Consider the following 13,492-nt stretch of genomic DNA (forward strand, 5'->3'; position numbering starts at 1 on the left):
TCCACCGTAGCATCAAAAACACATCATAAAAGCATGTTGAAGCAGTAGGCGCTTTAATGTGTGTTGAAGCCAAAGCAAGTGTAAATGAGCCATAATACTGTTAACATCAGTAAATAAATAGGAAGCTATATTATAGTTACTTGTTTTTAGACTTTTTTTTTATATATATACATTTCTTCAGTTGCTGCCTGGTTTTTGGCCTACACCAAGTCTTCATGGGCATTTATTTTTTTTAATCTGGAGAAAAGGAGGAGCCGTTTTTTCAGCTAAGCACACCCTGCTGCCTACATTCATGTACTAAGGGCAGATGGATTCCGGGAAGTAAATGCTACACAAATCCTCTGCCCTTACTCTAGATGGCCACAGCTAGAAATGCTGGGAGGGGGGGGGTTCAAACTGATTATTCAGCAAAAGACAATATGGAGACATGGATAGACAGGGGAGTTTGCGCTGAATACTTCCCTTTCATAATCACACTGCAGCAGTCCTGCTTTTGTTCAAATAGGACATTAGCGTAAACTGGCACCATTGCTGGCATGTGTTACCGCACAACGTAGATTTGAAGCCAGCCTAATTTTTCCTAGGGGGAAGATTCTAAGTTATAATACCATTGGGGAATAATAGATTCTCATTCCCTAAAAGAGAAGTATGGAGAAGAGAAGCCAAAGCTTTCTTGGCCATATGTCTCTTCTGGGTCACAGGAGTGCACTTACTTTTGCTCTCTTGTGACCCAGAGTCAGCAAATAGCGCGCTGTTTTCTGCTATTAGTTGACGTCAAAGCCTCTCCAGGCTCTGGAAGAATCCTGGCCATATTGTCATGATCCACTCAGCTGCCTCATTGACAGAGAGTGGTGACTGGCAGTCATTGCTCTAAGCTGACCGAGAACTGCGTGATCAACGGTCATATGATTACTCAGTTCTCAGGCTTAGAGCCAGCGGGGGACAGCTGCAGCATTAGACTGATACAGCAGCATGGAGGTGAGTATGCATGAATGTTTTTTATATATCCCAAACTTCGCTTTTAAGTAATTTATTCTGTATTTTTTTTTGCTCAACAGAAGAGACATTTTTAAGTAGTAAGTATCAGGAGATATTAACATACCAATGGGATTTTCTAGAGCCCATTCACACTGTTCCATGTGCACTTTACCATGCATCGATGTGCGTGGCATTGAGCAGCCCTTTCACTTTCTGTAGACCCTTACTAACAACCTTACTAACTATGTAACCCTTAACCAGCTTCAACACGCCAAAAAAAAGTATCTGACCCATTATTGATCAATGTAGTACACCACAGTGCAATGTTTACTTGTTGACATGAGTTGGGGGCCAGGTAAATTACGAATTGGATGTACCCCAAAATGCATGTTCAAAGAATGTTGCTGAAGCTTAAGGGCTTATTCACATGTGTGGCAGCCCTTGCCACCCTTATAAGAAGTGATCCACAATGGATCGCTTTTCAGATGCGTTTGACAGGCGGTAAGGTGGCAGTATGTAAGCTTGTAAATACCGCATCGCAATCGCGCGGCTCCATAGATTTGCATGGATCGCTTTCGGTGGCAGCAATGATCCAGGACAGCCAGGTTAGCTGGCATTATGTGTTATGATTGCGGTGACAAAACTGGCCTGTGATTTGTCTTCGGTCCGATAGGAATGTTTTGGTCATACTTGTGTTTCATATGCTTGACCCTCAGTGTCAAAAACCCACATCATAAAAAACTATCAATGCATGGTGTATTAAATGCTTTTTTTTTTTTCTTTTTTTTTCTTTTTTTTTTTCTTTGGGACATGTGACCCGCAGCAGAGGACTAGAAGCTCATGTTTCCCTGCAAACACGCTGGGAAATAGCTGGGTCATGTGACATCTGCATATCAATTGGGAAAAAGGTTCTTAGATATATATAGAGAGAGAGAGAGATTGATTTTTTTTAATTAAAATAATTACAGTACCATCATCCATGTACAGAAAAAGCAGGAACAATGTAAATTAAACTGTGTGCATTTAGAATTAATGGGCTATTTGAAGCTTGATTAATAATCCAGTACAAAGAACACTAGGCTGCAGTAATCCATTACAAACACATTTTATTTCAGCAGATTGGATCTACCAGTAAAAGCTGATTTGTGATCAGTAGGCAAGGGGATATTGTAGCAGATCAGAGAGTTTGTTTTTTTTTTTGTTGTTTTTTTTTTTGTTTTTTTTTTTGTTGTTTTTTTTTTTTTTTTATGTACTTGTATATTTTCCTGATATTTGCAGGTGATGATTTCGAGCCTACCAAAGCGACTGTATCTAGTGAAGTAAAGAACAGTAAAGAACAGAGTGAAGGCGCTTCACCCGATATCAAAGCAGAAGAAGTGAATGGCTCGAGGGAACATCCGCTCCCTACTTTAGAATTTCCCAGCTCTAGACGGGGAAAGAAAAATCCTTCCTTTTTCTTTAACGCTATCAAGGACGAACTGCTCAGCCAGCCGAAAGGCACAGACATCCTGAGTAGTTCGGTCTCAAAACCTCATGTTGAAGTTGTAACATTTGTCAGTCGTAAAGATAAAAAGAAAGCCAAGAGCAGTGAAGTGCAAGATGCAGATTCCAAGGTAAGAGAGCGTGTAACTTTCCAAGGAACATAAAAGTGTAATGGTCTACATACACTAGATGAAAAACCGTTCGAAAACCTGTCATTTGGACCGTTCCTTTGTTTTTCGTCCAGTTAATGGGCACAAATAGAAAATCGTTTTTGACTTTTCAGAGGCAAAAAACTAAAAGAACAGGTTGGAAAACATCTGCCGAATGAACGATAATTGAAAAGTATTGCTAGCCATACACTATATGAAAAATCATTCAAACTTGTTTTTGAATAACGATCACTTGGCTGTGACCGCAAACGATTGTGCATCACGTAATGACCGAATTTCAAATGATAAATTGTTCATTGGACATATTAATCAGTTTTTTGTCCATTTTGTCACATATGGGCAGTGCGAACAATGTAATTTTTAACAGCACAATAATGGTCCCCATACACTAGACAAAAAATCTGTCATTTGGACCGTTCCTTTGTTTTTCATCCAGTTAATGGGCACACATAGAAAAATGTTTTTGACTTTTCAGAGCTAAAAAATCAAAGAAACAGGTTGAAAAACTTCTGCTGATGGTACGATAAATTGAAAGGTAATGCTAGCCATATACTATATGAAAAATCTTCAAACTAGGTTTCGAACAACGAACACTTGGTCGGGAGAGCAAACGATAGTGCTGACCAAAGTAATGACCAAATTTCGAATGATAAATTGTTCAGTGGACATAAGTAATTAAGATTTTCTTCCGTTTTGTCACATATAAACAGTGCAATTTTTAACAGGCGAGAAACACATTAGCCTTTCAATTCATTGTTCATTTGGCAGAAGTTTTTCAACCTGTTCCTTAGGGGGGAAAAAAAAAAAAAATATTCTCCCTGAAAACTCAAGTTTTTTTTTTTTTTTTTTTTTGTATATGTGCACATTAATTGGACGAAAAACAAATGAATGCTCCAAATGACAGATTTTCGAACGATGCCTGTGTTAACAGTTAAAAATTGAAGTGTTTGCACTGCCCATATGTGACAAATCCAAAGTGGTAAATCCAAAGCAAAATTGTACAAGAAAATTGTATAATTTATGGCCAGCCTAAGTGTATGGGGGTGAAGCAGCTGCACAGATACAGACGCTTATCCCAATTTTAAACTGAGTTTCTATAAGCGCACAAGCGCAAATAGACTTAAACTTGGTGACAACAAATATTAAAAAACCTGTGCAAAATAACAACAAAGGTGCACATTTACAAAATACCCCCCCCCCCCCCCCCCCCACCTGGCTGCTGCTAACACAGAAAACGTGTCCACTTCACATTAGTTGAATATATAAGTGCTGTGCTGCCAATCATATAAATGTGTGGATAATAAGATTAATAATAAATCAATTTTACCTGCAAAAAATCGTGCAAAATACAATGTGCAAAACGTACAGTTTCAGTGCAAAATGGGGTGTAAAAACTACACCTCCACCAAATTGCTGCTAGTGCCTGATCAAATGAATAGAACAGTGCTGCGCTAATAACACATAAAATGATCACAGTTCAATTGTATAAATAAATAACAGTGAACGTTTAAAAGTGACAAAAGTCTTCAGTTCCTTCCAAATCGAAGACTTCACCAAATAGTGCACAACAAATAAAAAGTGCTGGTGCTCTCCTCCAGCTCGATATCCTAGCCGCTCACCTTAAACTCTGACCCCTGTTTTACCAGCAAGGTCCCTTACTGAAGAAGTCACGCCCATTTGACGTAACGCATATAGGGGGGAGGAGTTGCAGTGGTGACGTCATCCCGCAAGTATCCTGCTGTTCATAGCATCCTTAGCCCGCACTGCTTAAGTGTGAGTATTTTTTTGTTGTTTCTATCTGGACAAATAAACCTTTGGCATACAGAGAGCACTAGATCTGGTGTTTTTTTTTTTTCTTTTTCTCCTGTGTTGTACCGGAGTCACCTGAGAGAGATCTAAGATTGGTCAAGCCTGTAAAGAGAGAGAGGGTGAAATGGAGGGATTAGGAGCTACACGCCGGGCCGATTCATTGATTACCCCCAGAGGGGATCTGCTGTATCTCACCTGCTGGTAAAACAGGAGTCAGATTTTAAGGTGAGCGGGTAGGATATAGAGGTGGAGGAGAGCACCAGCTCTTTTTTATTTGTTGTGCACTATTTGGTGAAGTCTTTGATTTGAAGACTTTTGTCACGTTGGACTTTCCCTGTTATTTATACAATTGAAATATGACAATTTTATGTGTTATTAGCACAGCGCCGTTCTATTCATTTGATCAGGCGCTAGCAGCAATTTGGTGGAGGTGTAATTTTACACCCTATTTTGCACTGAAACTGTACGTTTTGCACATTGTATTTTGCACATGTTTCTGCAGGTAAAATTGATTTATTATTATTATTGTTATTATTATCCGCACATTTATATGATTGGCAGCGCAGCACTGTTTTGGCTTATCCCAATTTCACAAGTGTGTGGCTATGCTGCCCCAAACAAACACTGTCTACGTTCCGGGATGCTCACCCAGACACCTATCAAAGTAAAAATGTATACATTATATGTATCACATTTTGTTTTTACCCTTTACAGATAATTATTGACTCAAAAGAGGAAGAAAAAAACCCGACGTTTGATTTTGAAAAGGTATATTTATATTTCTATGTATGTTTGCTTTATTTAACTCTCTCCTTTTATTGCGAAAAAAAAAATCCCCTCTGGGTAGAGTATGCACTTTGAAAGAATTTGAAACACGTTTTGTTGGAGATTTCTACATTTTTTTTTTCTGTTCTGAAGAAATAGCTGTTTTTTTTTCATGTCCTTTCCAGACTGATTCTTGAATATTAGGGTCTGCTATCATTCTTATCACCTGAGCAAATCTTAGGGGTCTTTGCATAACTATTTATTCAGTGAAACTGCATGTACCTTTTGTTATGTGGGAATTAAAGGATACGTTCACCTTTTGTAACATGCTACACCCATGTTCCCAGTGTTCCCACTGGCCCCCGCTAAAACCCCCCACAGGGTTTCTAGTTGTGACAGGTGGCGGGGGATCTTCTTCCCTCCCCCCGCTCTCTGTCACAATCTGCAAAGAACGAAAGAACGTGGCTATGCCCGCCCGGCTGCGTCATTCATTCGCTGAGTTCTGTGAATGGAAAACTACAAGGTCCAGCAGCCTTTGCAGCTGTCGGCTTGTAGTTCTTGATGAACTAGCAGGGCTCTGTTGAGCACCGTGGTAGTTCATTGATGCTTCCTGTTAGCGTGTAACTGCTTGGCTGTACGATACATGGCCAGACAGCTTACAACAGAGTCTGCAAGAGCCCCACATTGCACCTATGATCTGCTGAATTGTGGGTGCAAAGCTTTCTAGGCTCCCAATAAAGAAAAAAAGATATATGCACATTTTTTTTTTTTACCTTCAAAAAGATTTGCGCTTATTTTTTTTTTTTTAAAGGTGAACTTATCCTTTAACTAGCTTTTGTGAGAATGGGGCAAAGTCTAATGTTCTTGGGGTATTTTCTCTTCTGGTTGAATGTTCTTGTGCTATGGTTGGCTGTTCTTCAAAATGTTCTATAAATGGATTTTTTTTTTTTTTTCACAGGTACGTTTGGAGGTTCACAAGTTTGGTATTACAGGTTTCAAGAAAGAAAAGCAAAGAAAATTTGAACAGGACAGGGCAATTATGCTTGGAGCAAAGGTAACTATAGACAGATACTTTAGAGCTAATCTAATGTTCTTATTGAGAGGCCATGCTCTCTCTAGAGTCAATTTCTTATAGTGTCAATGAAGGGAAAATGTGTTAACAGTATATCCTTTCAATACACAAGTTCTTGTATGGACCATTTTATAGTCGCTTTAATTTTATTTTTATTTTTTTTTTTAAAGGCTAAATCAGTTGGTCGCAAGATTAGAGCAGATACGCAAAGTGCAGAGTGCAAAATCTGGTGCAGCTGTGCAGAGAAATCAATCAGCTTCCAGATTTTAGCCCATGTTCACATCAGTGCGACTTGTCATTCGGTTTGACAGCTCCAAATTGCATGACAAGTCGCACCCTATTGTCAGCAGTGGATCTGTTCGAATCGTTGAGACAACGACTTTGCGGCGCTGCACCGATTTGGAAAAGTAGTTCCTGCACTATTTTTGGTGATTTCAGGTGCGACTTGCATAGACATCTGTGCATGAAGTCACACAGATGTCAGCCAAGTCGCACTGACATGCGGCTTTGAAATTGAAATAATACCGCTATGCATCTTGATGGTGGACGGTGCAACATGTGGCAATGCACTGTGTGCTGTGGTGCACTGCCACAAATTGTACATGCGCCCTTTTTTGGTGAGGTAGGCAGTCCATTCACATGAACGGACTGTCTTAAAGGTTAAGTTCACCCTTTAAAATGAGAATAATAAACATATTTTTGCAGGTAAAAAACTGCATTTATTTGTATTTTTTTTCTGGAGCCTGCAGAGCATTGCAACTGCCATCAGCAGATTTTGGCTGCAATGCCAGGATCCTGCAGAATCTCAGTATTGCTGCTTGCCCGTACCTTTCATAAGGGCAGACAGTTACTGGAGAGCAGGAAGATTTAGTGAACTAGGAAAGCGCTCACCAGCGCCCAGTTCATTGAGAACTTCAAGCCTTCTGCCACAATAGAAGATGATAGTTGTAGTTCATTTATTTACATAACTCTGTAAAAAAAATTTTAAAAAGGGGGGATGAAGCCCTGCGCGACCGCGCTCTTTTTAACCATGGGGATGTGACTGACTGGAGGAGGAGACAGATCGCTGTTCCTAATTACTAGGAACAGCAGATCTGTCTCTCCTCCCGTCAGAACGGGGATTTGTGTGTTTACACACACAAATCCCCGTTCTGGCTCTCGTGCCCGTGATCGCGGCCGCTGGCCATACGTATCGGGTTCCCCGCTATGACTCTTAAAGGAGCCAACGTACCAGTATGGCGATTCGTGGGAACTAGCCGATCTGCCGCCGTATAATGACGCCGGCTGGTAGGCTAGTGGTTAAATTGTGGGTGTGGGGAGAAGATCCTGCGCCTGCTGTTAAAGCAAGGGATCAGAGGGGCGCAGGCAGGTACTCTTTGGTAACATGTTAACACCCTAAATATGGATGTAACATGTTACCAAAGGTGAACTTATCCTTCAACACAGAACATGCTAACATGCGGCAATAGTGTGCATGGGGGGGGGGTGTGTATAACCTGTTTATAATTAATGCTCTAAGTGCCTATTATATGATATTACCACCAAGGCTTTGGTGGAGGCAAAATCAAGATTTTATGGTTGTTATAGGCAGCATAGGTGTTATGCTTTACATGCAGAATATTAGTGTAATTGATTAAAAGTCACAAGCAGCTAACACTGTTGTGGACTTTCCAACATAATTCAGTTAAAAGAATTGCATAATAACGATTCTTCTGTTTGTGTATCTTCTACATTGTAAGTAGTGGAATACCTGCTTTTTATTATCTCCATGTGCGTTTAGTCATTTTTTCAAATTGGGATTCAGGGTCATTTAATATTTGATTTGCTACATTTTAAAATGTGGACACGAAGGCTTTAGTTCATGAAGCATTTCACATTTTACCACTAAAACTGCATCCTTAGGAATTATTTTTTGTCTTTCCAGCCCCCCAAAAGAGAATATGTGAACTACAAAGTTTATCAAGAGAGGATAAAGGAACAGGAGCAAGCAAAAAAAGAAAGAAGCCTTACGGTTTGTGAAATTCAAGTTACTGTTTATTTCTATTAATATAATCTTGTAATTGGGAAGTCTCTCCATTTTTACCCTCCTTCTGCTGATCACTGTGTTGGAGTTGCATATTACCCAATACATTGCTGCAATCTATAGCAGCCACTGGAGATTTTTTTATTTTTTTTAATTCATGAAGACCTTTTCATGTTGCTTTCATTTCCTACTTTTTCTTGCCACATGTGTTCAGGATCCCAGCAAGGTCTAGGTCACACCTAGGCGATTTGAATCACGGGCGGAATCACCACTATTCTGCCCGCAGGACGCGTTTTGCAATGCCATTATTTCTCAATGACACCCCAAGCACAGAGGGATTTTGCCGCAGTTGACGCATGACAAATTACGCAAAAAAAAAATCACGAGACGCGTGTTGCCCAAAAGAAGTTCCAGAACTTCTTTTGGGCGACACGCATCCCGCGATTTGTCATGCGACAGTCGCTGCAAAATCGCACAGCGTTTAAGGTGCCACCGCATCCCGTGTTTTGCCACGATTGTGGAATCGCGGGCAGAATTTACGGCACTTCAGCCTGCAATTTAAATCGCCTAAGTGTGAATGGAGCCTTAGTGTGCTTGAAGGGCAAAAAAAATATTTTAGAAGCAGATAGCCTGGGTTGCTTTTATTCAGATCCTCTGGCTTCAATAATTTAAGGCAACTTTGCAGGTCCAGAAAGTTGGAAAATTGTTGAAAGACCTTATGTATATGCTTGTTCTGGGTCAGTTATTCAGAGTGCCAAATCATTGGGGTCAGTATTAAAGCTTGGAACAAATTGATGGTGCAACTGCTTCTCGCATCTCAGCCCCTGTATACGTGACTGAAGATGTCCTTTCCTCCTCCCTGCAGGGTCTGGAAGGAAGATTAGCGGCTTTAATCGCATCCTCCATTCAAATGGATAGGAAGCGTGCTAGATCCCCCTCCCCCACTTCAGAAACTTTGCAAGGGGAACAGTGGGCTCAGGATGAGGTGTTACCCTCAGTCGATCAGGAAACCGATGATTCCTCTGTGGAGGAAACAACGGTAGATGAACCTTTTTCAGCCTCACAATCTGAGAAATTGCTGATACAAACTCTTACAGAGATGGTTCGTTTAACTTTCATGCTGCCCCTAACGCAGTCTCCTGAAAGCTTGGTTTCTTCCTTGGGTTTCCTTAAAACCTTATTAGCCTTTGCATGCGTTTCCTGTCCATGCATTACTAGAACAGCTTATTTTTGCTGAATGGGATCACCCGGATAAGCATTTTCTCCCTCCTAAGAGATTTTCTTTATTCTCTATCCCCTTGAGGAGAAATTCTCCAAAAAATGGAAAGTACCAGCAGTTGACGCTGCGATTTACAGTGTGAATAAAGGCCTAACTTGTCCTGTAGACAATGCACAAATGCTTAAGGATCCAACAGATAAACAGTTGGAATCCCTGTTAAAATCTACTCTTTCCTTGGCAGGGGCCTGCAGTCGCTGCAATAGGCTTCTGTCAATCACTAAAGGACCAATTTAGACAGGCCCTTAGAGAGATTCCTGCACAACAAGCTCAGGAATTGGCTGAACTACCAAAAGCATTATGCTTTGCCATAGATGCCATTAAAGATTCTATTCACCAGGCGTCCCGCTTTACGCTTATGCTTGTGCATATGCATAGAATCCTGTGGTTCAAAAATTAGTCAGATGAAGCACCATGTAAAAACCTCCTAACCGGGTTCCCTTTTCATGGGGAGCAACTATTTGGAGAAGACTTGGACAAATATATCCAAACAATTTCTAGCAGGAAAAGTACTCTTTTGCCAGTCAAAAGAAAGTATAAACGCCCTTCATTTAAACGGGCTCTTTCCCATGCACCAGGTGGCTTCCACCTCTAAGCAGTGGCAATGGCCTCCGCCGTTAGACCCAGGCTCAAAAGATCTGTCGGTGGCTCGTTTGGAGCAAAGCATACACACTACAACCAACTATCTGAAAAGTTTGGGTTGGATTCTCAACCTAGAGAAATCTTCCTTAATACCGCTAAAAAGGCTAAAGTACTTGGTTCTGATCATAGACACAGCACAGGAAAAGGTGTTCTTGCTTCAGGCAAACATCAACTCCATAAGAGAGCTGGTGCGGATGGTCAGGTCAAAAGGCGATCCCTCCATTCGCCTTTGCATGAGGTTGCTAGGAACCACGGTGGCTTCATTAGAAGTAGTTCCCTATGCCCAGTTTCATTCAAGACTGTTGAAAAACAGTATCCAGTCTGCTTGGAACAAAACAATTCAAGCTTTAGACTTGCCAATGCGGCTGTCCCCAAGAGTGTCCCAAAGCCTTCTCCCTCACTTGAAAATCCTTCAGACCAGTCATCTGGAAAGTGGTAACGACTTTCAGGCTGGGGAGTAGTACTAGAAAAGACAACTGTCCAGGGACAGTGGTCAAGAACTGAAAGAACCTTGTCCTTCAATATCTTAGAGATTCGGGCAGTGCGTCTGGCTCTAAAGGCCTGGACTTTTAGGTTACGGGATTGTCCTGTCAGGATCCAATCCGACAATGCCACAACTGTGGCCTATATCAATCACCAAGGGGGCACCAAGAGTCTCTCTCAGCGCAGAGAGAGGTGAACCATATTCTAACTTGGGCAGAAAGGAATTGGCAGGCGGACTACTTGAGTCGCCAGCAGTTATTCCCAGGCGATTGGTCTCTTCACTGCGACATATTTCGGGCTGTTTGACAAAGATGGGGACTCCGGACATAGATCTTCTAGCGTCCAGGTTCAACAAGGGATCCACTCGCATACGGAACAGATGCGTTGATGACCCCATGGAATCAGTTCTCACTGATCTATGCATTCTCCCCTATTCAGTTGCTGCCTCGACTTCTTTGCAGGATCAAGCTGGAAAGAAACCTGGTAATTCTGGTGGCACCAGCATGGCCCAGAAGGTCATGGTATGCAGAAATCGTAAAGATGGCAGTGGAGGGCCCATGGTCTCTCCCGCTATGGCCAGATCTGCTCTCACAGGGACCGATATTCCATACGGTCTCTAAATTTAACGGCTTGGCTATTGAAACCCACATTCTAAAGAAACGTGGGCTTTCCGGGTCAGTTATCTCTACCCTGATTAACGCAAGGAAGCCAACTTCCACAACTATATATTATAGGGTCTGGAGGGCTTATGTTTCCTGGTGTGAATCCAAGGGTTGGCACCCTCGGAGATATATCATAGGCAGAATTCCTGCCTTTCTACAATTAGGGGTAGAAATTAAATTGGCCTTGAGTACTATTAAAGGCCAAGTCTCAGCTTTATCGGTCTTATTTCAAAGACCACTTGCTGCACATTCTTTAGTCCAGGGTTTTATACAAGGGGTAACGCGGCTTAATCCGCCCGTCAAACCTCCCTTGAACCCTTGGGACTTGAACTTAGTTTTGTCTGTGTTACAAAAACAGCCATTTGAACCGATACAACATATTCCCTTAGTCCTTTTGACAAGGAAGTTGGTATTTTTGGTTGCTATATCCTCAGCAAGGAGGGTTTAGGAATTGACTGCTCTTTCTTGTAAAGAGCCATATTTGATTTTTCATGAGGACAGAGTGGTGTTACGCCCTCGTGCAGACTTTTTGCCAAAAGTAGATTCAGGTTTTCACCTGAGCCAAGATATTGTCCTGCCATCGTTTTTTCCAAAACCATGTTCCAGGGAAGAAAAGTCACTACATTGTCTTGATGTGGTGAGAGCAGTGAAAATCTATTTAAAGGCAACTGCTCAGATTCGTAAGACTGATGTCTTATTTATTCTGCCAGAGGGTCCTAAGAAAGGACAGGCAGCATTGAAATCCACTGTCGCTAAGTGGATTCGGCAAGTTATAATTCAAACTTATGATTTAAGGGGTAAGATTCCCCCTTTTCAAGTAAAGGCGCACTCTACTAGGGTGGTAAGCGCTTCTTGGGCAGTGCGCCACAGGCCTCCATGGCTCAGATCTGTAACTTGGTCTTCAATGCATACATTCACAAAATTTTATCAGGTGGATGTAAGGAGGTATGTAGATATATCCTTCAGGCGCAGTGTGCTGCAAGCAGCAGTATAAGTCCTCAAGTATGGGGGTACCCTCCGGGTTGTGTCTCCCTCCCCTCAAGTAGCATTGCTATGGGATGTCCCATCAAGTAATTACTTAAGGCTCTGTGTCCCATGATGTACAATAAAGAAAATAGGATTTTTATAACAGCTTACCTGTAAAATCCTTTTCTTGGAGTACATCATGGGACACAGAGGTCCCTCCACCCTCTTTTTGGGGATTTAAGTATATTGCTTTGCTACAAAAACTGCTATGCTCCTGGAAGGAGGAGGGGTTGTACAGGGAGTGAACTTCCTGGATTGGGTATAACCAGTGTCCATCACCTGAAGGTGGCCTATAACCCATTAAGTAATTACTTAAGGTTCTGTGTCCCATGATGTACTCCAAGAAAAGGATTTTATAGGTAAGCTGTTATAAAAATCCTATTTTTTTGGACAGCATACTGACAGGATTTGTACCAGCTGATTAGAGAAAAGCCAATGTGGTACCAATATTCAAAAAAGGAAAGAGACAAATCCCTGAAAACTACAGGCCAGTCAGCCTCACATCAATAGTGGGTAAATTATTGGAGGGGATAAGGGACTATATCCAAAAATGTACTGAAAAAAATATAAGTAGTAATCAGCATGGGCTTACAAAAGGCCGTTCTTGCCAGACCAATCTGTTAACATTCTACGGGGGAAGTGAGCTGCTTCTTGTTCTTTTTAAAAAAAAAAATGTTTATTGTTGAAAAAATAAGTCAACATACAATTATAATGCGTAACGTACAATCACAAAATAGGGTGTTTCCCACTAAACGTAGGAAGGTATGTGTAATCTATACAGTGTACAAGTACATAGGTACATATATGGTTACAGATATCATAGCGTGACTTTTCCTCCCCATATTCCCCTTATTATTAACCAAATTTGTAACGTTCATTGAGGATATTAACTTGGCCCACTATGGCATTGTATCACAGGGTGGTCGTGAACGGCTCACTAGACCTTTAAGCTACACCTTAGGTTAATTAGTACAAGTGTTCGCATTATTCAACCATTTATCCCATATTTTATGGTACTTATTCGGGCACCCCCTGTGTTTGTACATAACCTTTTTATATGGCAGTGACGCATTCACCTCCCTAATCCAGACCTGTATGGTGGGA

At 41.4% G+C, this 13,492-nt stretch overlaps 1 protein-coding gene across 1 annotated transcript in view; it reads left to right on the top strand.

Moving 5' to 3' along the window:
• FSAF1 (40S small subunit processome assembly factor 1) overlaps positions 1 to 13,492 on the top strand; it is a 37,516-nt gene that overhangs the window by 4,691 nt on the left and 19,333 nt on the right. Inside the window, exons 2-5 of the mRNA XM_073627884.1 lie at positions 2,257 to 2,591; positions 5,154 to 5,207; positions 6,163 to 6,258; positions 8,201 to 8,287. Coding sequence (XP_073483985.1) covers positions 2,257 to 2,591; positions 5,154 to 5,207; positions 6,163 to 6,258; positions 8,201 to 8,287 — 572 coding nt within the window. The remainder of the gene's footprint in view (positions 1 to 2,256; positions 2,592 to 5,153; positions 5,208 to 6,162; positions 6,259 to 8,200; positions 8,288 to 13,492) is intronic.

This window comes from Aquarana catesbeiana, linkage group LG04 (genome assembly GCF_042186555.1).
Source record: "Aquarana catesbeiana isolate 2022-GZ linkage group LG04, ASM4218655v1, whole genome shotgun sequence".
NCBI lineage: Eukaryota > Metazoa > Chordata > Amphibia > Anura > Ranidae > Aquarana > Aquarana catesbeiana.